Source organism: Scleropages formosus, chromosome 14, assembly GCF_900964775.1.
Source record: "Scleropages formosus chromosome 14, fSclFor1.1, whole genome shotgun sequence".
Classification (NCBI taxonomy): domain Eukaryota; kingdom Metazoa; phylum Chordata; class Actinopteri; order Osteoglossiformes; family Osteoglossidae; genus Scleropages; species Scleropages formosus.
Window position 1 is genome coordinate 9337523 of NC_041819.1, and position 25389 is coordinate 9362911.

The window sequence follows — 25389 nt, forward strand, 5'->3', positions numbered from 1 at the left end:
CACACCAAAATATGATTTTCTCTATCCTTTCCACTAACAATGAACTTAATTTTAAAATATTGTTATTTCCTATAATTATACATAGGAGCTTGCAGCCAGTGCCAAAAGAATGGGCAATTCAGAAACCTGTCCAGTTCTGCGGCTTGGAAACAAACCATAATTACAGCCATGTGAATCAGAAAATGATCATATCTTCTGCTTAAATGGTTTTTGTTTGTGGGGGAAATTACTTGAAACTGTCTGAAAAGAATTGAATGACCCTCTTGGACACCCCTTGTCATGGCGGTCCCCTTGGCTCTGGATAGATGTCTGCTCCGGTGTTACTTCTTGTGTTTGGCTTTGTGCCTCAACGCAACTGTCACTGTAAACAAACTGTCGAGTGGTGTTGGCTCTGGTGCTGCAGAGATGATCCAAACCATCATGGGGAATGTCTTCAAAACAGTCCTGGAGGAGTCAGAGCAGCAGGGGGCCAACCCTCCCGTGGCGAGCACAGACTAGCTGGCCGACCGTCACGTCTGCACTGAGCAGCACGGGACCACAGTGCCTCACAGTATGGCACAGAAAAGAAGTGGCGAACGATGCTTAAGATCAATATTCATACATCAGCTGTTACAACAGTAGCGTAACTACCGTATATAACTTGTTCGTGACCCGCACCCGAAACAAAATTTTAATATATAAAATATGGCTCTATCAATGCTAGAGCCTTGCTGCTATTTGATGCTGTAAATTTGGAATCTCTCGACCTGTGTTCTTTTCCAAAGTTTGTATTTCTGAATAAACTGTAACTTTAAATATGTCATATTGTAGCAGTTGTTTTTGACATAATACATTATGAGAGAAGAACTTTTTTATTTATCACCTGATTCATGCAATTGATTTTACCTGGCAACATTCTTCTCTTTTATTTCAATGACTCTTCTTCACAAATGTCAATACCAGAGAGTATGTGCAGGTTTTCTTCATTTGTGATCTGTAATTGCCTGCAACACAGCAACACCTTTGCTATGTTCGCCAAACTGTGAATAAACTGGCCCAGGGAAATTAGTTCACAATAAGCAGTAAAGGGACACCGTCTCACGCTGGAGAGCCTTTCAGGGGCACCTGTGCATTTCATGGCACACACACACACACACACACACACACACATTTTCTGAACCGCTTGTCCCATACGGGGTCGCGGGGAACCGGAGCCTACCCGGCAACACAGGGCATAAGGCCGGAGGGGGAGGGGACACACCCAGGACAGGACGCCAGTCCATCGCAAGGCACCCCAAGTGGGACTTGAACCCCAGACCCACCAGAGAGCAGGACCCAGTCCAACCCACTGCACCACCACATCCCCTTCATTTCATGGCATTTTAGTCTAACTTACTTGCATTGCAGTCATCATATCTCACAGATAAAACCATTGAATATTTCAGCTGTTGTGAGATGAGGGACGGATAGAATGGCTCCTCTGAGTACAGTATATTTGCATTTATATTTATTCATTTGGCAGACACTTATGGGCAAAGGCTTTGGGAAAATGACCTTTCAAGTGTGCGGGAGGTCCCCTTGCAGGATGTTTGTGCTGCTTTCTCTGTGAAACAGCCCGGCGGTCACAAAACGTTAACATCTGTTTCACTCCATCCAGACTGTACTACTGTGTTTTCAAAGGTATGGTGCATGCCATATTAATGAGCTGTTTCAATAAATTTCCCTTAAATGCAAATGTACACACATACAGTACATGTATCTAAAACCTAAGCAGGCCTGAATAAGGGGAATCCAGTATTTGAAAATGTGCTTTGTAATATACTGGTATAAAAATGTATCTATAATTAATATTTGAAGCATGCTGCTTGAAAGGAAGTGAACATTAAAGTGAACATTATTCTTGTATAAAATATTAAAATAATCTTAAACTTACAAAATGAATAAATGATTATGATTTACACACTCGATTCGACTTACCTACTTGGTTTAACCAATGCAGCTTGGGGTTCACTCATTTTAGCGCCTGCACTACTTCTATTTTTCTACTACTCCGCTAAACCAACATATGGAATTGGTAATTACACACCTACACTGGCAAATGAATAAAACTGCTTTGTGGTTAACTTTGGGACACCTGGGGTTTACATACTTTCAAGCAGCACTGTGTGTGTATATGTGTGGTCTATGTATGTCCATATGTCCATCTTCCTTTCCATCACACTTCTCATATGAAAAATATGCTTCAGCATGTACATTTTTACATTATTTGCATGTATAAAGCTTAGGAAGGACTGCATGTAAATGGAGGAATGCAGCACACAAACCTTATCTACCCTGTCATTTTGAGGAAGCACACACTGGAGAGCACGATTACAATACACACCGTGTCGCAGACAAATAAACAGTCGTTTTGGCGCAGGGTTGTGCCAGTGTCTTGCTGCCGTTTCATTTAAAGAGAATGTCTCTGTGGCTCAGTCAGTGTGGCCCATTTGTAAACCGAGGCAGTCTGCAACCTGTGATTTGGTCTCACACAGTCTACACACACTGGAGCAAATTGGAGGAGCGGTGACAGTGTAATTACTGGTAATTAGTGACTTCAGGCATTTACTGGGAAAGTCCAGTTTGAATGCAGCTTTGTTTGTGTCTGCATGAAGAAGAATACAGTGATATACAGTATGTACATGACTTCTGAATGAACTCTGTATTAGCCCTCTGTGTCATGAGGGTAAAAAAATTTCTTAGCGACTTTATGGGGCTTGTACGGTAAATGCCATCCATATGAAAATAACGAAATATAAACATTTTATATACACACACACACACACACACACACACACACACACACACACACACACACATTGTCTGATGCTGCTTGTCCTGAGCGGGGTCGCGGCGAGCTGGAGCCTAACTCAGCAACATAGGGCATAGGCATAGGGCTGGAGGGGGAGGGGACACACCCAGGACGGGATGCCAGTCCATCACAAAGCACCCCAAGTGGGACTCAAACCCCAGACCCACCAGAGAGCACGACCTGGCCAAACCTGGTGCCACCGCCCCCCTTCATTTCATATATATATATATATATATTATATTTATATTTTTTACAGGACAGCTGGTAGTGTTGCGGTTAGAGCTGCTCTATGGACCCAAAGGTCCACAGGTTCGTTTCCCAACTCCAGCTATAGTACCCGTTAGGAAGGTACTTAACCTAAATTGCTCCAGTAAAATTTCCAGCTCCAAATAATAGTTACATAATTTTAGGTTTCCTAACATTGTAAGTCACTTTAGAGAAAAGTACCTGATAAATGTAAATATTCAGTCCTTGCAGTACATTCAGTTAAATCTAAAACCATTTTAATTAAAAGCAAAGTATTGTAGTTAATAGAAAACTTTATATAGCCATGTTGTAAAAACAGTAAACATTAAAAATCTAAATAAACTAAAAACAAAAACAAATATTTAATGAATACAGTAATACAAAGCAATGTATGCGATGAATATTACTGAATGTAAAATCTGATGTCACTTAATAGCTATATTAATATTATATTCACACCAATATAACTAAACTCACTACAATAATGTTATTATTATGAGCATATGCTGTTCTGCAAGAAACTACCTCAGAACATGAAATATCAGCGAGATAACTTATGGAAACCCCTATTCACTTGCTTCATTACATCTTCAAACCCCTATTTACCCATTACCAAATTCTCTTAAAGACATTAAAACATGAAATGCATTCTTCCAAGACATACAGTAAGTGTGCTAGGTGAAAATTACGTTATAAAAATACACATACAAAATATATATTGTAAAAAAAAATCCACTCACATGAGAAACTATACTGTTAGGATATTTTCAAATGGAATATATATGTATCAAAATAGTAATTTTTATTTATATGTGTGTGCACATACATATTACTTTCCCAGATGGTATGGCAGTTCCCTTTGCTATGAGTGGTGTTAAAACCGTCCAGTGGCCTCTAGAAGTTCTCAAATTCACAGTCAAACTCTGTCATCCTGCACACAATGTATTTCCACTGCCGGTCTCTGAAAGGAAGCAGAAGAAAACAGAACGCTCATGGTACATGGTGCAAACTGAGGAAGCCCAGACTGCACTGGGTTTTGCACACGGAGTTAGAATATGTCACTGACGCTGCTAAGCTGCTTGGAAAGTAGGAAGTGACCAGTATTGCATATGCTTCCTGGATATATTTCAAAACAAATTATATTCATTTATCTGATGCTTTTCTCAAAAACAACTTACAGTGTTGAGATTACTATTATTTACCCCTTTATACAGTCAGGTAATTTTACCAGAGCGATTGAGAGTAAGTACCTTGCTCAAGAGTACTATAGCCAGAGGGGAGGCTCAAACTGGCAACCGTGGGGTCTAAAGGCAGTAGCGCTAACCAGTACACTACCAGCTGTTCCTAAAGCTGTGATATAACTTGCATTCCAAGTGAACACACCTACTAGAGGGAAGCGATTAAAAAACTTAATAACTAATAAACTTTAAGAAAATCTAAGCAAGAGCTGAAAAAACTCAGTTTTACACCATTTCAGTGAGCTGCAAAACTGGGCAGCAGGTAGCATAGTGGTTAGAGCTGCTGCCTTCACATCTGAAGGTCACACATTATTGTATAAATGGGTAAATAACTGAGTTCCTTAATGTTGTAAGTCATTCTGGAGAAAAGCATCAGCTAAATGAATACCTGTAGGTATATTATGTAAAACAATAGAATTGATATGCACAGTGCTGAAGCTTCTTCCACATTTCTCGTGAAGATTCTCATCTGAGCAAGTGCAGCAGTACGATACCTTTGACAAACTAACTTGAACTGGATCAGTAAACATATGGCTGTATAAATGGACAAAGGCTTACGCTGTGAGACACTGCAGCTCTCCAACCAGGCAAGAAGAGTGGTAAAATAATGGTAATATACATTGTGCGCTGACCTGAGAACACCACTGAAAGTTGTTTGTGCCCCCCTGATGAAATAGCCATAGCCTGGGACAGTCATGTCCCCCTCCTCTCTGTAGTACTCGGGAACTTCGGTGGTTTTCCTGTAGCAGAGAAGAACAGCTGTGACATACACTGTTTGCAGATGCAGCAGAAAAATTCAATGAGCAAGTGAACGAGACAAAGATAGTCTTGGATATGAAGTAAAAGGCTAACATCACCAGACCACAATGGTCAACCTGGTGTGGTGCAGTTTGGACTCTGCATGATGTGACGTACCAGCAAGAATAGGGACAGCGACGACCATAACGGCAGCAGTAGAACTGCCACTCACGGTCCAGGACCGCACTGAAGTACTGACTCTGAACTCCAGCCACTAACCCGTTTCTGGAGCACGTTGAAGACCTGCAATTACAGAAAGACCATTTCCCAACAAGGAACAATGTGAGGCATGGTGATGTAACCTGATTGAGGACCTGCTTTGTCTCAGCTGGAAGGCAAGAGTTAGTCAAGTGTGTGCCCTTTGGATCACAGCAGCACTCTTCAAAACGGGCAACAAAAGTGTTGATCAATATGGAGTTTTCATTTTAAGTCAACTTTTATTCGGAATCCTCTCTGGTCCAAACATCAACATATTATGTTCCTCCTACTAATCTTTCAGCCTCACTTGCTCACAATTTTTCAGTGCCCATTGTGAACATGGTATGTCAAAATCAAGGTCAGCTTCCTGAATAATGTTTCTTACTCAGGGGCAGCTGGTAGCATAGTAGTTAGTACTTCTGCCTTTGGCCCTAGAGGTTGATGGTTGGGATCCCAGCTGTAGTCCCCTTGAATGGAGTACTTACTCTAAATCGCTTCAGTAACATTACCCAGCGATATAAATGGGTCAATAATTGTATCTTAACAATGTAAGTTGCTTTGGAGAAGAGTGTCAGCTAAATTAATAAGTGAAAAGCTATTTGTAAATATTGATAAGACAGCCCAGGGTGTGTATTTCAGCCTTTACAAATGGACTACAGTAAAGGCTTCAAAAACTTTACTTTGTGGTGCTTATTTCTCATCGTAACCCCTATCCATCTCAAAACCAGAGTGAGCTAAAGGTCTCTCAGTTACTGCTAAATTAGAGAGTGGTGATTACAGGAGTTACCATTATGTCTAAGAAAGCGTATCAAAATACAAACACAGTATGTGTTCATGTGTTCTTTCTCATCGTTATTACTGATGTTAAAATAAGTGCTTTGCATGGGAATGTCTAACAAAGTATCTGGATACATAGAAATTAATAAATAGTGTGACACTGAAAAACATGATTTCAGATGCAAATTCATTCCAAAGCAGGGCTCTGATCACTCATAGCTAGTAATCTGCATGAAGCAGGCAAGGATTATTCCATCCACTAGCACTGTAATTTACACCAGGGGCAGTGCTGAGGCCAGACCTCTGGCCATATGCATTACAATGATGACTGCAAGCCTCAGGCCTGCACTCATCTGAATAATTTATAGGGCTTGACCATTTTGAATGGGTGATGACATGGCTACTTCAATCTTTTTAGAGCACATACAGTATAAAAACAGCAAGTGTCACATTTCCTCCTCTTTAAATATGAAGTAGGCAGAGATTTTTAACATAAGCCTAGAATTACAGCGGGCTTTATTACCACACTATTTCATGTTACTTTGCATTCTTTACTGAAAGTGTAATGTCTAATTTACTTTGGTAAATGTTTAGAGCATAATTCTAGATGATAGACATAATGTCCATCACAAAGGTGCACTCATATTTAACATTGTTGACTAGTATAAAAAAATAATCAAATTTTCTTTACTTAACACAGAAATTAAGTGTATTTTGGCAATGTACAGCTTGAGTGAAATCTGGCTGTGCACATTTTGTGCACAATATCTTGGGAGAATGACATCTTCAAAATTCTTTGCCAGTAACCTCTTACGACTTCGCATGTGACCTCTTCCAGCGATCATCGCTCCTGCTGGTTTGCACTTCCACGTCCCTTACTGGACCCCACCACAACGCTATGCCTTTTCCCTGATCCATCCAAGATCTATACACATCTTCGTTCAGCATGCTTGTGCCCTCTTTAGGAAAAGCCTCCTCTTTCACTATTACAAGTAAACCACACAAAACCTTTACAATGTCACTTGCACTGGAGAGATTTTTTTTGTATTTTAAATTATTACAGCTGAAGCAATTTATGAGACTAAAACAAGCATTGGAATATTTTGTGACATTTAAACATCACTTTTGCGTTTTATTTTATTCTGGTCTATGACATGATTTATCTTGAGGACAAACATGGGTATGGGTGCATTAGACACAAAATTCTCAGGCTGCTACAATTGATTCACCTTACTGCAGTGACTGCAGTCTACAATCAATATATGAAAGATTGCTGCACGTTAGGAATATCCACTGGCATCACCAGGTTTCATCATTCTTCATATTTTGTCTGCTTCTGTTGCATTTCGTCAAAAGCATTCATTCAGAAGATAATGGTGTGTGGTACCACTGCACAGTTAGTATTTTGTTTTGTAACACACCACTTTAATACCTCAGCACTATTCAAAGCAAATCTTCTGCACAGTGAACCTAGAGAAATTAATTTTATGTGTGAATGACGATTGATTTAAACATGCAGTAATTACAGGAACCCTCTCAGGTTAGACTTAACTGTCTTGACTGCACACTAGTCGTGTTCTGTAGTGCGGAAGGCACATGAATGATGCCTCTGCAAGGTCGAGGTTTCCTACCATTCCAAGCCAGCACGGTTGATATCATCCCACCAGCACTCCGTGGGCTCACCCATATCGTAAGGTGCTGGTTGACACTCGAAGGCCCACAGCCGGTCAGACCCCTCTGCGGCACTGAAGTAGCTCCGGACCGCCACTAGCAGCTCACCATGGGGGCACTGGAAGTTGAATCCCTGCTGGAACATGTTGACCCAGGGCTCATCATAGATGTAGTTGGGTTGACTCGATACCCCAATGAACATGGGCAAAACCATCAGTAGAAAACCTGACTTCATTCTGTATGTTTGAGGCACCTGGCTATTCTACAGAGAGCAATTTGTCTAGACAGCAGGCAACTCAGCCCTCAGTGCTGTTGCTGCTGCTCTCTGAGCTGGAACTATTGTTTGCTCCTGTAAAGACATTTGGTTTCCAGATGCTTTATATCATGACCCAGACATAACATGTAATTTTCTGTCACATCACAGTTATGTTTGTAAAAGCTGTAATGAGCCATAAAAAAAATTTAAGGTGGAATCTCTCTCAACAACACTTTGTTGAATGTGAGTTCATAAACCAGATGGAATACCTTAAAAATCCTAAGGATTTCATCTTTGATTTTGTATAAAAGGCAATTCTGAATGACAATAACTGCATGCCATAAGTCACTTAAGAAGGAATTTTTCAGTAAAGTGAGGCAAATATAAATATATTTGTAGTCATTGTAAGCTTTTTTTCTAGTATTAGCTAATTAACAGATTGCTAGTAGGTAGAATGTGGGATACAAAAGTATTTGTTAATGATGCTTAACAGAGTTCAGGAGGATCTATTCATATTTCTGTGATGTACTGTATATAGTATGGATACATCCATCAATCAGTCCAGCTCAGGGTCATGATCATGCAATATAAATAATTTTATAATTTCTTCAATAAAGCTTGCTTACTAATGTGCCATTATCAAATAAATCAATAAAATTCAGTTTTCAGACTGCGTTCTAGATCCATTCATCACTATGGGCTTAAATTACCCATGGAAAGTTTGGAGTGCGCTCAAGATCAATGGCATATCCTATCTACCCAGTGTGGATCTAACAGCTGTTTGACTGCTTTGAAAGTATAAACTCATTTTTGTGCTTTCAAATTGCCTAGTCAAAAGTGGTTGTAAAAGATACACACCGCAGAGAGAAAATAGAAGAGGTTTTCAGGCATTTGATTGAGTGACTGCACTGAAATTTTAATAGTGAGAGTGTGAATTACACTTTGGCCACTTTTATCCAGTTACATATATGTCCACACAAGTGCTAGATCCTGAAAGCCTTTTAAGTGCTGTTATCATGCTGTCTTTGGGCCCTGCCTTATAAATCTATTTATACTTTGACTTAGATGAGTATCAGTGTTTGGATTTTCCTTTAACCCTTATTGCTAATAGAAATAAATAATTTCAGTGCATAATAGTACTAGTGTGTAATTTAGGAACTATGACTGGCATGGACTAGATGGCAAAACATGGATTTACGTAGGATTAGTCAAACCGTTACTTTTCATTCAACATTAATTGAAGTAGTGTGTGAGTGACACAGAGCGAGTGTGTTCCACTGATGTATGGATGAGTGACCCATTGTAAGTAGTGTATCTAGCAGTGTAAATCACCTTGGTGAACAAGGTGTGTGGGCTGGTAACGCTACATAGTATCCATTGTAAGTCACTTTGGAGAAAAGTGTCTGCTAAGTGAATAAATGTAAATGTAAATGCAATTCCATCTTCTGGTTATATGGAGACATGTTCCCATTGTTGTGCACAATAACACCAAATTATATCTAGACCTTGATCTGTGTTCAGACATATTATCTAATTTTTTCAGGCTGTTAACTCAATGACTAACTGTATTTAAACATGGAACCAACAAACACATACACTATTTCTACATTTGAAAAAAATAGAAATATCCGTAGCTCCGAAGTTTATCCTGAATTTAGCTGACCTCTTTTTCCAAAGCAACTCACAATGTTAAGCTACTTACAGTTATTTACCCATTTATATAGCTGGAAAATTTTAGGATAAGTACCTTGCTCAAAGGTAGAACAGCTGAAGGTGGCTATAAACACTACACTACCAGCTGTCCCCTGTGTAAGTGGGACATTATAACATACAAATAATCAATGTCTTTGAAATAGCATTCTGTCACATCTGTACTACATCAAGAGAGGATATTTTTATTATATAAACTTGCAGGTTAATCTAAGGCTTTATTCAGCATCATCACTCTTTCGTTACTGAAATGTAAGGCATTGTACTGACAACACATTCTGCTTGATTATTTTCATTTATGTTTGATGAATGCTATATGAAATGTATAGTACACATGTGTCATACCAGTTTAATATTTGTTATTTTATATTCCATAACAAGTACTAGCTTTGGTATTCTAGTTTTTCAGTTTTAATCTGGCTGCAACTGAATCACCATTTTTAAGTATAGAAAGAAGCAGCAAACACAGATAGGTATCAGTTTCTGAGGTATGTTGCTGCAGGTGAAGAAGAAGGACAATGTTCCCTATCTTGTGTCCCTCAATTTTTCATGAGTGCACCTGTTATTTGTCCTCAGGTGTGTAGTAAGTAAGATTAAATAGACCTCAGCTCTTGTTCATGCACTTTGAGTCGAGTACTTTGAGCCAAATAATAATTTGTTCTGTGATCAAGCCATATGTGGTGTCCGAAAAGGAAGGTACACAGTTCTTTGGAGGTTTCCCTGAAACAAAGCACTGGAGCACTTGAAGTGTGCAAACAAAGAGTTTATTAAGAACAGTAGCTCGCGTCACAAACTCACTTCACACCGCGGAACCTCGTCTGCGTTCGCGCGAAAAAGCCCCCGTTATATATAGTGCCCCCAATAACGGTTCCCGCTTCTTTTAGGAACTAACCAATAACAATTTTCCTTTGTCAGCTTAAACCCTACAGGCCAGCAGGAACCTTTCTTTTACAAAACTCTCGAGGATTCGTTCTTGGTGTAAAACACCACACCATATATATACAATTGCACACAATATTTGTTTTGATATGATCTTTCTGGTCTCCAAGAGTTAATTGTTTTAGGAGTTTGTGCCAATTGGTTGTCTGACAAAAAAAAAAAAAAACAATGTTTTTAAGCAGTCAAAGCAACGATGCACAGAACCTAGGATGCAAGTGTGCCTGAGAACATAGTTTGATGGTTGACTCGTGCATTCCAAAAATATGGAAGTGCCCATAGGCTCCAAATAATTGCTCACTTATTGGAGCATGTTTGAGTCTTTTAGAAAAAACAAATATGTAAATTGCAGTGAGCTTGGCTATGGAACTGCAAGTAACATTGTAAACTTGTCATCACGTAATGTGCTTACACTTGCATGTATAATTAAAGACTTAAAACTGCTGTCATAGTCTTAAATACCAGGCCAAATCTTGGCCTGAGCACAGCATAAGAATTTAGAAAGCCACTACTTCTCAAGCCAGCAGGCAATGTTGCTATGGAAACCTCTGTATTAGCAATATTGGGCTAACAGCAGTGCTTATCAGCTATGCTAATTATTTATGCTCCAAACAGACACCGGTAGTAAATATTAAACAACAGAACGCAAAGAAACATTATCAAGGATGTGTCAGCTCTAACCAGTCCTCGTTTAAACTGCAATGAATACATGCTAACGCAGAGACATGCTTCTGACACACACATTACACTGACAGCAAAAAAATAAAAAGAAAAATTGCTGACTATCCATCTCAGTGAAGAAATCCAAGTAACATTTAACACATACAATATATACAGTACTGTGCAAATGTTTTAGGCACTTAGATGTTTTACAACAATATTTGTTTTACATGGTTATTTAATGTCTTCTGCATTAGCGTAAATGGGAAAAAGCATATTTGAGATTTCCATCATTCCTTTTGCAAAAAGTTACAGTATTACAGTAAGGGTTTTGTATATCCTTAAAGAAAGAAAGTATACACATACACACACACACACACACACACACACACACACACACACACACACACACACACACAGTATCTGAGACCACTTGTCCTGAGCAGGGTCGTGGTGAACTGGAGCCTAACCTGGCAACAGAGGGTGCAAGGCTGGAGGGGGAAGGGACACACCCAGGACAGGACGCCAGTGCATCACAAGGCACCCCAAGCAGAACTCGACCTCCAGACCCACCAGAGAGTGGGACCCCCCCCCCCCCAAACCTGATGCGACCCCGCTCAGGACGAGCGGTTGTTGACGATGGATGGTTACTAAGCTTTGTAGGAAGTTTATTAATCAAGAGCATTATTTTTGGAAGACTTCTCACTTTACAGTTTTTTTCCCCAAGTGCCTAAAACTTTTACACAGTACTTTATGTCTCAGAAAAAAATATAAAAGTACATTGCATCAACAAACCATGAAATCTTGATGCAGGCAATTGATTCTTGAAGCAGTATTTGTCACATACCACTGTATAAACTAGCATACATTACATAAGTTGCTTTGTACAGAGTTTTTAAACAGTTAGTTTAGTTCACATTCATGGAGTACAGTACACAGAAAATTAGAGGAGAAGTGAGTCCAAAAGAGATGTGTGTTAAGACCCTTCTTGAATGTTGAGAGAAATTCTGAAATTCTTAGTGAGAGAAGAAGCTCTTTACTGCACATTGGAGCCAGAACCGAAAAACTTTTTGCTTTTGATTCTTACCCTGTTGTGTGTAGGACTGACAAGCAGCCGCAGGTGGAGGAGTGCAGTAGTTTGAGTGGAGCATAACAAGGGATCGGGTCTTGTAGATATGAGCAATTGGATTCGTTGCTGTAGGCCATAACTAGAGTCTTGCATTTGACTGACTTGACAGACTTGAGTTGATCACTACTCCCAGGATCTTAACCAATGACCAGGTGAAATGAGCAAGCTGTCCACTTTGATAGCGAGTTCCTGATAGGAGGCTAGACCAGCTGGGAGCTGATGGATCTCCGTTTTTGAGAGGTTGGGTTGTAGATGGGGATCAGACATCTAAGCAGAGATGTCCGAGAAGCAAGTAGCATTACATGAGGAAATGTTTGCAGCTCCAGGGGAAAAACAGAGTAAGAGATGGGTATTATTGGCATAGCAGTGACAGGAGAATCTCTGGAAGGCAATGACAGACCCAAAGCAAGAGGTGCAGACAGAGCAGAGGGCCCTGCACCGAACCCTATGGAACACCAGTTGAGAGAGTCTGAGGAGATGAACGCTACCCACACCAGACCACTTGGTAAGATCTATCAGATAGGCAGGGCCCAAACCATTTCAGTGCTGTTCCTTTGATGCCAACATTATGGCACTTACATTGTTAAATAGTCAGCTTTTAAAATGATTTAACCATTTACACACAAAGTATTCTTACTATATCAATTCAAGGTAAGTACCTTCACCAAGGGCACTGTAAACATGAGTGGAATTCAAACCAGAAAAAATCAGATTACAAAGCAACATCTCAAGCACTGCACTATCTGCTTTACATCACAATATTATTGTAACAGAGCTGAGGGGAGCTGATATAGCTCCATGAAAATAGTTGTTACTAATGTCCATTTCTGTATATAGTTTGGTGTTCTGTTTTGATTGGTTGTTGTTCTGTTCATGCTCAGTTTATCACAGGGGGGATTCTGGGTAGTTCTAAGGGTGGCCCGCTAACCGTTAAGCGTGGTGGTGGGGTGGAGAGTGACCAAGGGGAACTCTCCAATACTTGGAGGCAACTTAGTACAGCCTGGAGTGTCTTTGTTAAGCCTGTTGTAGGTGGGCATGCTATCCTGAGCCTGTTTCCTGCACCTCTCTGGGGTGCTACTTTTTTTTTTTTTTTAAAAGTTTATTTTTGGGTGTGTGGATTACTTTTCAAAGACATGAAAACTTGGATAAATTTATATACTGTGAGTGTGTGTATTTACTAATATAGTACAAATACAGTATTAAAGCAGTGCTTTTAAGAGTCACTTTGGCAGACTGCGTGCCAAACTAGGCCACAGCGCCACCTAGTAAAAATATGAATATGTTGTAAGTGTACATGTATAACGGTTGGTTATAAGTGCTCTGCATCTAAGCACATCATCGCGTGTTGTTTTCTTACAATTAAATAACAAGCTCAGAAGTGCGTGACACTAAATAATGGTAACTTCAGACTGTCCTTGAACGGCCTTCTGCTAATTTTAAGGCGGTCGCTCGGACGGGTACTACGGCACACCAAAAACCGCAGGATTAAAAAAGTGCCATAAAACGTCCATGCTGGGGAACATGATTGGCTACTTTCTACCGATGAAGCCGTAATTGGGTGGAGCTCTCGCCGCTACGTTACTTGTGCAAAAAAAAAAGCACGTTTGTAATTTGTCGCCGTTAGCCCTCTCTCCGCTGCGGGTGACCTATTGAAGCAGTTTGCGGGCGGAGCTAGGAAACCACGGCAATATATTTTGTGGGCTAAAGTACAGCAAAGCGGGCGCGAGTCTTTCCTTTTTGAATGTGGCGGAGGAGGTGGGGGGTTCGCAGTCAGTGTGCTTCGAGCCAGTGAAAGGCAAAATAGAATAGAATAAAATAAAATAAAATAAGGACCGAACGGAAAGGAACTAAAAGATAACGCGAAATGCCCGGTGCAAATAAAGAAGGTGACGGCGGATGGAAGAAGTTTCTGTGGAATTCAGAAAAGAAGGAATTTTTAGGGCGGACCGGCAGTAGCTGGGGTAAGTAGTATCATCATGTCCTTATGGCTTATTCTATCTATCATGTTCTCTTCTTGTACACGGCATGTGATATGTTAAACATCTAGTTTGATCACAAGTGTCAGAAACGTCCATTGCGTATATTATTATATTTTTAAATATTTATGAATCCTTCAGTCAAAATAGCAGGTAAGAACCTGTGTTCTCCTACCTTTTTCTTTTTTTTTTGTCGGAAAAGACTACCCCCGTGGCCTGCTTGCTTGATTCACTTTGCAGTTCCTGTAACCAATTAGGGACATTTTTAATAACTAAATGTTCATCGTTGATACATTATATGGCCTGGCTGATATACCGTTTTTGTAAAAAGGTGGACTGGAAATGGCTAAACTTCAAATGGGGTTCATGTTCTGAAACTGGACTCTACACGACACGTTGTACGCATGATAGCGTGTCTGCTGCCTGCTGCTGCGTGTCCACGTTACCGTATGCGTCTGTGTGTGTGCGTGTGCGCGCGCGCTACGAGGTGTGTGTTACTGTGTGTTACAGAGCAGTATGATCATGGAAAGGGGTCGAATGAAGGTCGTGTATTACTGAGCGTGTATCTGTATGTGTGTGGGTGCGCGCGCTCCCCCAGCCCTCCTCCTGTCCACGACCACGCCACGGTCCTCGGTGTTTAACATTCACACCGTGTCGCCGATGCGGCACCTGGTGGTGCTTCTTTCCGAGGACCCTCCTTGGCCGGGGTGCCTCGGGAACTCGGGAGCACCGGCTCGGTCGGTGGTTCGTCGCGTCCGTGCCGATGGGCGCGCGTGCTGCCGTGCTGCGTGCACCTCCTCCGTCCCGATCACAGAGGGTTAAAATTGCATCACAGTCCAAGGGTAGTCAAGGTGAACCGCCCTGTGCTTCCCCGCATCCCGATCAGCGCCATACATCCCGTCATGGAATGATGATATAATCATCTCGTGTCATAACGGCATCGTGTTCACGGTTAATATTCGGCGAAGAAAACAACTTACCCGGTGTGATTTCCTGTTACCGCACCGACTTGGCGGGTTTGCACTCAAAATTGTGCGGGCAGAATTTCTCGCTTTTTCGCATTCAGTGCTCCGTGGACGAAACTTGGACGCTTTAAGTTTAATATAAACAATAATGACACACTCAGCTTCGTATTCTGTAGTGTCGTGTGTTATCATGTTTTGTGTACGGGGATGCTTTTCTTTTGTCGTCTTCGTGACACTGCCCATCATCATTTTGTGTTGAATGAGAAAGTTTGGCGTGTTTGGTTGTTGGTTGCTTGCGTGAATGTCGAATATTTGCAGTGTGTGTTATACCCGGAGGGAAACCCCTGACGTTGAACTAACACGTTGTCGAATGAGGGCTATAGGCTGAGGAAGAGCGGCTCCCTCACGGCGTTACCGGGCTGCCAAATGGCTCCTCACCAAGGACTCCCTCTGCTTTTGCAACTCGAGAGCTCTGTCATTTCACAGGAGGAACATTTCCCTTCGCTTTCACTGACATTTTAATAATACGGCCGTACCATGTTTTTCAGCGCGTGATGCGCGAGCGCGACCGCAGAGCGGGGATAGCGAGGCGCCCTGTGCGCGCACCGCGAGCGTCGCGAGACGCCACTTCCACGACCACGCGCCACACTCCGTACACAGAACCGGAACTTAATTGACTTGAAGTTTGAATTCGCTCGCGCTGCTTAAAACCAAATACTTTTAGTTTACATGTATACATGATATAATACATAACATGACTGGTGCTTTGGGAAAGTAGAGACTTTTGCCATGAAGTGAACATGAGCCCCCTGAGAGACGTTGTTGGTGTGTTCTTTTGAATCATGGTGGTTCTGCCTGTACGCGAGTCCGTTTAAAGACCGGTGACCCTTCTGCGATCCTTTGATACACTTAATTATTTAAAATAAACTACACAAACGTTCATCACGTCTTCGCGATCATGACCTCGTGTAGTGAGCTGACGCAATGGAAAAAAATGATAAACACACACACACACACACACAGTCAGTGGTAAAAATTGACTCTGCCTAGATAGGTCTCTTGTGAGGAAACAAAAATCTGCAGGATGAATAAATGCAAATGTTATGGAAATATTAGAGAAGAGTGTGCCTGCCTCACATTACCGTTACAGCAGAGGAGGTGCTCTTCCGGCCCCTTCCACACACGTGACTGCACTCACACTTTGACTGATGGGGCTGTGAGGGACTCATCATGGGTGCAGAACCGGCTCTTATTGTCTCATTAATCATGTTAGAAATTATAAATACATTTTTGGCAGGGACGTGCATCTCATAGATCATCTTGTATGTGATGCATCTTTGCAGCCCCAGTAAGAGAATTTGCAGAACCCATCCTTTCTTCTGGTTTACTTTTCATAACTTAAAGCGGCTTTTTGGTTTCCAGTATTATATTTCCTGAATAAAATTACTGTTTTGAAATGGTACAAGTCTACTAGAGCAAAGTATATCTGTGAGTTATGCTTGTAATAATCTGAAGGCCTATTCATTGCTGAAATCGGTAACTAAATATTTAATGTGCCTTTAACACACCACGGTACTAGATGTTTCGTTTTCATAATGGAAATGTTACTAGGAAAAGTGATGCTGTTAGTAAACGTGCAGAATTCATTTTGTTTGTTAGTTCTTAGCCCCGAGGCTTCATTCAAGTTTAGAGCTGGGGTGTGGTCGGGGTGTGGTCGGGGTGTGCTTGTGGCTCACAAGAAGGTAGGTTGTTGGTCTGTACTGATGCATTTTAAATACTGAGATTGCATCTCTGAGGGAAGTGAGTTTTGTTTCAGTGTCTAATGAGCAGCTAACTTACATACTGTCACGTCCACGCCCGCATCACACTCGACAACACCTGACACCAATCAGTACACGCACCCTTAAAAGACCCTCTTCAGCTCCCGTACAATCGCGGAATCTCGCTGAGACAACCGTCCCTCTTGCGCCATGTCTAGTTCTTCCTTGCTTCCTGTCTCCGTTTCCCGGCTTTCGACCCTTCGCTTCGTCCCATGACCATGTCCTTGGATCCTCTCTCACCCTGACCGCCGATCGACCGACTCTTCGCCCGTCCCCGACAATGAGAACTTGCCCGATCCCTTGGTTCTTGATGACCGATCCTGCACTTGGCTCCAGCTGCCCCCGCGTCCTTGGTTCCATATGACACATATTAAGTTCCTGGTTCCTTTTAAACAATGTCTATGTTGTGGGTGAATATGGTTCCATGTTGCATTTATACGGTCCTGTTTCCCTTGTAGCCAAGATATTCATCTTTTATGTGATCTTCTATGGCTGCTTGGCTGGAATATTCATTGGGACAATCCAAGTTATGCTGCTGACCCTGAGTGACTACAAGCCTACATACCAGGATAGAGTTGCACCTCCAGGTAAAGCATAACTGATCAGAGAACTCCGCTACTCATTATTCTTTTACCCTCTACAAATTGAACAAGTTTATAAGAACTTAATGATTAGCTTTTGAGTGTCCACCTCAAAAATGTCAAAGCTGCGAAAAAGCTTTTTGTACTCTACCAGGTTTTATTAATTGCTGAACAGTAATTCTTGTCGACAGCTTTCTGTTGACCATTATTATTTACACTCTCCGTTCATATGAAGTCTTACATGGTAGAAACTGACTTCTAACTAACACATCTGTGCACAGATTAATACTGACTTTTTTCAGACTGGGCAAAATTGTTCTATTTGAATTTGTGGTTTATGTCATCACAAGCAACATAAAAAACAACTGAAAATAGGATGGAAGAATAACAATCAGGCTTAGGAATGGATGCTATATAATGCGAAAACCAAGAACATGAATACTGACACTGCTGCGACTGAAAATACAACTTTACAGTCACCCGGAAAGATGGGCTCTTCTGTTTACATTGTTCACAACTGAATCAGTTGATCTCATGTTCTTATCATCATTGTCTGAAATTTGTTGGGGTGAATTCCCTGCCATACTCATAAGAATGTGTATGTATACAAATTTGCTTTTAGGCTACACTCTATTAAAATGATACATTGGGGTCAACTGTGTGTCAAAGCATCGCTAACTGAAGATGCCCATGTCAACTTGCACAAGGAGCAAACAGTCATGTGATGCTTACTTTATAGAATATCGTGGGACCAAAAATCTGTGTGTAATAAACTATTATAATAAACAAACAAAGCAGCGTGCTCTCGTTCTGAAATGGTGAATTTTCTAAGAGGCTTGGCACTAGTACATTATTTATTCACTTGACAAGATTGGCAGCAGGATGTTATTTGTTCAGGTTCAGACATCAGTGTGTACAGTTGTACATGAAGAAATTACGGAAGGAACTAATTTTAATCACACCTGAAAACTGCTGTTTACAAAACTCTCCAATATAAGTATAGAGGCAACCCTTATTCAGCCTAATTCATACAGATGGGCAAATGTGTTTAATGTGTTACGGGAGCTGGGAGAACAATATTTTGGGCATTTAGGTTGAACTGCAGCTCAGTTGAGAGGCTGAGTGGTTGTCCATCCTTCCGTACATCTATTAATTTTTAATAACCACTTGTCCTATGCAGAATTGTGGTTGTTTGGACACCCTGGCCTGGATGTCAGTCCATTGCTGGGCAATCACATGCACGCACGCACGCACTCAGTTATTCACTCCCTCATACACATGATGGCCAATTTACAGTCACCAGTGCACCTGAAGCACATCTTTTGGATTGTGTGAGGAAACCAGAGTGTCTGGAAGAATCCCTTGTTCCTTATATGCTTATAGAGGTTTGATTTTTACAGATTTCTTTGTGCAGAAAGGCCCGAGACAATTTTACAAGAACGACTTCACTTTTTTAGACTTGGAATGTGTGAATGTCAGTAGGAATACAGACATGATTATAACAATGAGTCCTTTTGTTTTGCTTAATTTTTTAGTTAATCTATTCCTCTTGCCATCCAAAGACATGTGGTCTAGACCAGCTGGTGACTTTCAAGTACTTACATTTGTCGTGGTCTGGCACCTCATTGAAGGCATAGCTCTCCCTCGTGCTCTGTAGTACCTTTACAAAACAAGCATGCATGCATAAAGGTGCCGAGTCAAACCAGACCCAAGCTGAACTGCTCGTGTGGTTTTCAAGGCAAATCAAGGGAGGAACAGAGGTGGGTTCTCAGGTCCTTCCTTTTCTTGTTGGGTAATGCAAACACAGGGAGAAACACAGAGCCCCCAGGCACCCCAAGCAGACTCGAACCCCAGACCCATCACACAGTGAGGCACCGTTACAAACCATGGCCCCATACAAAATAAGCTATCAGGGAAATGGAAGGATTCAGGCATAAAATTGTTTTCATAGCCTGTCCTTTTTGTTTGTAATAATTCTTCATCTCAAATTTGTTTTTCTAAGCAAGTTTGCTTATGCTCTTCCTTTGTACTTCATAAACAATGAGTACTTCTCACTATATGCATTTCCCTTAATATGCATTTTACTGCATAAGCTTATTTTCGCTAAGGGAATTCATGCCACCTACAGATTACAGTAAGATGAATAAAATTAAAACAGTGCTGCTTTTTGTTTTATTTCTGCTGCATAGATCTAGGGTAAGTTCAAGCCTTGTGCTCAAGAGGATAAAGCTGTTTCTCTTCCTCTTTCTACTATTAGGCATGGTAAAGATCCAGGCTCCTTGCCTCAGAATTAACCACTTTTCTCAGCACCCACCCTTGCCTTGTTTCTGGGTGTGGGGTAGTGAACTCATTTTGGTAGCCTGTTGGCTGTTTCCTCTTTCATAAACGAATAGAGGACATCACGAAGTGTACATTAGTCCTGTGTCACACACACTGTTCAGAAAATCTGTTTATGGCATCATCCTGAAAAAGGGGGAGTTCACACATTGTAACTTTAAAGTCATTACTTGCCCTCTTTTGGAGTATGAGTTTCCAGTGTGAGGCAGAAACATGTGAGTTGGGGGAAGTTCCACAACCTTAAAGTGGAACTTGAATTAACAAATATTTTGTGCGTCTGTCATCTTTGAACTGGCAGCCTGCTAACATGTGCTTGGCCATGTTTTTTGAGTAAACTAAGCTTTTCTGAGATTTGCATTTGTTAAACAGACACTTTTCTCTATAAAGTAACTTCCAACAAACTCTATGTAGTCAGCCCACACACCTTATTCACCAAGGTGACTTACACTGTTAGAAACACTACTTACAGTGGGTCACTCATCCATACATCAGTGGAACACACTCTGTATGTCACTCACACACTATGGGGGGACCTGAACAGTACGTCTTTGGACTGTGGGAGGAAACCAGAGCAGCCAGAGGAAACTCTAGCAGACATGGGGAGAACATACAAACCCCACACAGACTGAGCAGGGATTGAACCCACGTCCTCTCACACCACCCAGGCGCTATGAGAGAGCAGCACTACTCACTGAACCACCCCTTTAAAATTTAACTTATTCGTTTCTGGTTTGTGTTTATGTTGCAAAAGATCTATAACATATCATGAGTTGTGCAGTGTTAAGCAGATTTAGAATTTAACGTTATTTTTTTTTTAATAATTTATTTGAAGGAATGATAAGGCTCCTCCTTCCTGTGGTACTGCTGTGTTAGTGGAAAATTAACACTGGACTGAGTTAACAAACCTCAGCAATGCATGTAGCACTTGTGGTTAATGCATCTCTGCACTTAATGAATTAAGCAATGGTGAATGAATGAAATAATACATTTCTAACAGACTTTTTAAAGCAGTATTTCCTTCTGTTTGCAGAATTTCTCAGTCCTTCATTGTGAAGATTTTTATTTTCTTTAACTAATCAAAGTGAACTGGTGTGTGGCATCTCACTGTGCTCTTACCTACAAGTTGTTTTTCTCATCTTACCAGGTCTAACACACACCCCACACACTGAAAAATCAGAAATCATGTTCAATATCAACCGGCCGGAATCTTACCATCCGTATGTCAAAGTCATTCGTGACTTCCTGGACATATACGATGATGAGAAACAGTTGGACCAGCTGAAGTACGAGGACTGCGGAGGTGAGTGCTGATCTCTGTACGACCGGTACTGTTACTGCCCAGTAGAGATAATCTGTTCAAGTAGCAGACACCGAAAACTCTCACAGTGCAATATGTGTGCTTCTGAGTAAAATTATGTCATACGTCACCAGGATGCACTCAGTTATGAAGGTAAAACATTTTCATAGTGAACCATTAGAACTATGAGGTGGGACTTTTATCAGAATCTTATATGATAATGATAATTGTTACAATGTAGTAACCAAAACACAGTTTATAATTTGGTATAATATAGGTTAACTAATGCAGGCAAACTAATATTATCAGACAATTCACTCAAAGGAATAAAATAAATAAATGAATAACAGTATATTGTAAATGAAATGAGATGTTACAAATTCCAAGCGCAGAAGTACCTCATTACATGTTTTGCCGTATCAGGGAATGAGTTTTTGCCACTTTCCTACCATTTTCTCCATAGTCTTGACTGCGTTCCTTGTGGGAATTGTCATCTTACTTGCAGCACTCTATAGGTCAGGCTACGTTAATGTGCATGAATGACACTGACATCTACAGTTTAATTGGAAATGTGTGTGCTGGAATAAAAATCTGTGCCATTTTTTTTAAATCGGTTTTAGATTGGTTTAGAAATTTAGACATTGTGAAATTGAAGTCTTGAGTATAGCCTTAAGTAAATTCACTGAATTACTTTAATTCTAATACAGCTGTGAAAAGCCTTATTATTGATCACAGGATAGCATGAGTGCGACTAAAGTAGTTAGTGAAAGCGTGAAAGCAGGAAAGATCAGCAGGAGCATAGTACAGTAGTTGGAGCTGTCACTTTGCCGTTGGAAGAGCCAGGGTTCAATTCCACTTTTCAGTTCAGCTTTAGTCAACAGAATTCCAGCTTGCTCTACACAATATTGAAATGCTGGATATAAACTGTAGCTCGCTCATATTGGTGCTCCAGATTGGCACTGTGCAGGATTTGATTTCCTAGAAGTGTTTTTAAGGAGGTTAGTCCAGGAAGAGAATGAGTCATTCTTGCATCATGCCGTGTAATGTGTTATAATCAGTGCTTCAAAAAGGAGTTGTGCCATCACTGGTAAATTATTTCCATTGTGGTACTGGTGGCTGTCGGCACAAACCTACTCCAGGCACGTTTCCAAGGTTGAAGATAATGGGAGTGGAGATGTTGCTTGCACTTACCGAATCTCAGCCTTTGTCGACTCCTGATGCAGTAGATGTACTCTTCATAAAAAATGCATGACATGCTAGCTTTTCTGGAACACAAGAGAAACTGATGTGTGTGGAAAGAATAAAACGTAGAAAATGTAGAAAAAGAATAAAATGTAAAAAATTGAGCAGATTTATAGATTTTTTTTCCTTACTGTAGTCTTTTGCTTATTTGATCAGCTAAGTTTCAGACTAATTAGCTGTATTGCAGAGATATTGCACATTCTTGCTTTTATACTGTAACATGGTTTTGAGTGGTAAATTCATACCATAAGATGTATTTGCTGACATTAGCTAAGAAGCTAGCCAGTTATTTTAGCATTGTTACAGGCAAGGTTATTAATGCTTTTGAGGAGACGGCTTTCAGTTTTCATCACGTTCTCAAATTAATGCTCTCAATTGTTCACTGTACAGGAGATTGTTAAAATTTACTTAATGTCATTATCACTCAGTCTAATGCAAGATGTTTTTGTTTTTTAATTATAATGAATTTAATTAGTTTTATACTTTCATCAGTAGCATAATTTAAAATGTACTTGGCTGTTGCTTCTGTTTGCAACTGGAATTTCCTTTACTAACCTTTATCTTGTGTGATGCAGTTTGTACATTCCACAGAAAATGTACATTTGTACAGCAGACTAAATATGTGACTTGAAATGACTTCAAGAATCATTTGTTTATTTGATTAGAACACCCCAATGAATTCAAGGACAGGAGCGACATAAACAGTGATGTGGGTGTTAGAAGGGCCTGCCGCTTCAAGAGGTCCTGGTTGGCTGGTTGCTCTGGCCTACAAGATCCTGAATTTGGGTTCAAGGATGGAAAACCCTGCATGATTGTCAAGCTCAACAGGATTGTCAATTTCATACCTCGGGTATGCGTGATCAGCTGTTTTTGTATGGTATTACTAATTTTTAGATTTTTCAAAACAAAGAAATGCTGTGGTACAATGGCATTAGTATTAGCATTGTATCTGATGCCATTAATGCTGCATTCTCAGGATGTGTTTAAGTAATTCTTGGACCGTTCCACTTCTAGCCTCCAACCTCCAATGACAGTATCCCTGAGGAAGCCAGGGAGAAGGTCCAGCCCAATGTGATCCCAGTCTTCTGTACTAATAAGGTACACAGGGATAAACTTAACATTGCTCCAGTCATTTTGTGAAATGCTCAGTATATATACTATTTACTAAGGTCGAATGCATAATCAATGGGGGTGCGGTGGTGCAGCGGTGCACTGGGTTTGGCCCAGGCCTGCTCTCTGGTGGGTTTGGGCTTCGAGTCCTGCTTGGGGTGCCCTGCGACAGACTGGTATCCAGTCCTAGGTGTGTCCCCTCCCCCTCCAACCTTGCGCCGTGTTGCTGGCTTAGGCTCCAGTTCGCCGCGACCCTGCTTGGGACAAGCGCTTTCAGTTGATGTGTGTGCGTGCATGTGTGTGAAATGCATGACGACCTGTATTTTCTTTGCAGAGACCTGAAGATGCTGCAAAAATTGGAGAGATAAAGTACCATGGCATTGGTGGCGGCTTCCCTCTGCAGTATTACCCTTACTATGGCAAACTGCTCCACCCCCAGTACCTTCAGCCCCTGCTGGGCATCCAGTTTACCAACCTCACATTAAACACGGAGCTGCGCATCGAGTGTAAAGTCTTCGGGGAGAACATTTACTACAGTGACAAAGACCGCTACCAGGGACGATTTGAAATTAAAATTACAGTCAACAATTTATGACCACTGCTACATAGTTAGTTCTTTCTCTGCCCTATTTTAAAACCAAGAAATTTAGGAAGAAAAGAAAACTTAAGTACAACACGGATAGTCTTGAGCTAACTCAACATGGGACCTACATTTAGTCTATATGTGTTACACTAGCTTTTCTGCATAAATTTAGGATTAGTTTGTAAAATGCTGAGAAACAAACTACGAAATATTTATTCTACTGAGCCATGGGACATGTTCATTTGTCTCTGTAAAGGATGATTTCACTACTGATGTGTTGCAAGCAGTATTGCTGTTCTTGTATATTGCTGCTTTGCATGATTTAAATATATTTTTGAAGTGTACAGTACTGTAGTTGCATACAATGGTTTTTCAAAAGCCATGTCATTTCTGTTACAGCAAGATACGTGTGTGGGTGTGTATGAGTACGTGTGTGTGTACTTACAAACTGAGAACTTGCTGGTATGGTACACACTGTCTCTCTAGGCTCATGTGATTGAATGCCTTCACTTGTTCTGTCACACTTGAGCTCCTCCACTCCCCAAAATCACTTTTACTTTTCCGGGAAAATTTAAATGCAAAGAAGGAGATGCTACTCCTGTATTTGGCTTTTCTTCCGTTTCTCTGCTCTTGTGAAGGCGATTCTTCATTTTGAAAGGCTGGTACCTTGATGGTAACGGTACTGTCAGTGCTTGTAAAAACCATTGTTTTGCCACACGCCTTACACAATATGGTGTAACTTTATGGTGAATGTTTTTGCCATTTTCATGATGGAAAGTTTTATATTTATGCAGTTGTACAATCATTTTGTTCTGCAGAAAAGTGTAATGTATAAACAAAATACCAAAGTCACAAGTTACACATTAGAACAAAAGAAGCAAACCAGTACCCCTTTGTGTATTAGTAATTTTTGTTGATGTTAAGATGTGCTGAACATCAAAATAATCAGGAAACCATCCACTCTTGTCATTTAATTAGGATAAGACAAAAATAAAAATAAGACAACTGGTTTGTCACTGCAAATTATTT

General features: G+C 40.7%; 2 protein-coding genes across 3 annotated transcripts; one reads left to right on the plus strand and one right to left on the minus strand.

The window, feature by feature from the left end:
- Positions 1 to 3970: 3970 nt before the first annotated feature.
- On the minus strand, positions 3971 to 7993 carry LOC108920472 (dermatopontin). Its single transcript, XM_018729232.2, has 4 exons — positions 7719 to 7993; positions 5230 to 5355; positions 4947 to 5054; positions 3971 to 4037 (listed from the first exon to the last, which is right to left on the minus strand). Exons 1-4 carry the CDS (start codon positions 7991 to 7993, stop codon positions 3971 to 3973), a joined length of 576 nt encoding a protein of 191 aa, XP_018584748.2.
- Positions 7994 to 14095: 6102 nt separating this feature from the next.
- On the plus strand, positions 14096 to 25376 carry LOC108920558 (sodium/potassium-transporting ATPase subunit beta-233-like). Of its 2 annotated transcripts, XM_018729394.2 has the most exons (6): positions 14102 to 14410; positions 17669 to 17797; positions 21273 to 21428; positions 23333 to 23517; positions 23682 to 23765; positions 24112 to 25369. In XM_018729394.2, exons 1-6 carry the CDS (start codon positions 14314 to 14316, stop codon positions 24370 to 24372), a joined length of 912 nt encoding a protein of 303 aa, XP_018584910.1. In that variant the 5' UTR covers positions 14102 to 14313; the 3' UTR covers positions 24373 to 25369. The 2 variants fall into 2 exon arrangements, with proteins under 2 accessions (XP_018584911.1, XP_018584910.1); XM_018729395.2 differs by lacking the exon at positions 17669 to 17797 and having other exon boundaries at positions 14096 to 14410; positions 24112 to 25376.
- Positions 25377 to 25389: the final 13 nt, after the last annotated feature.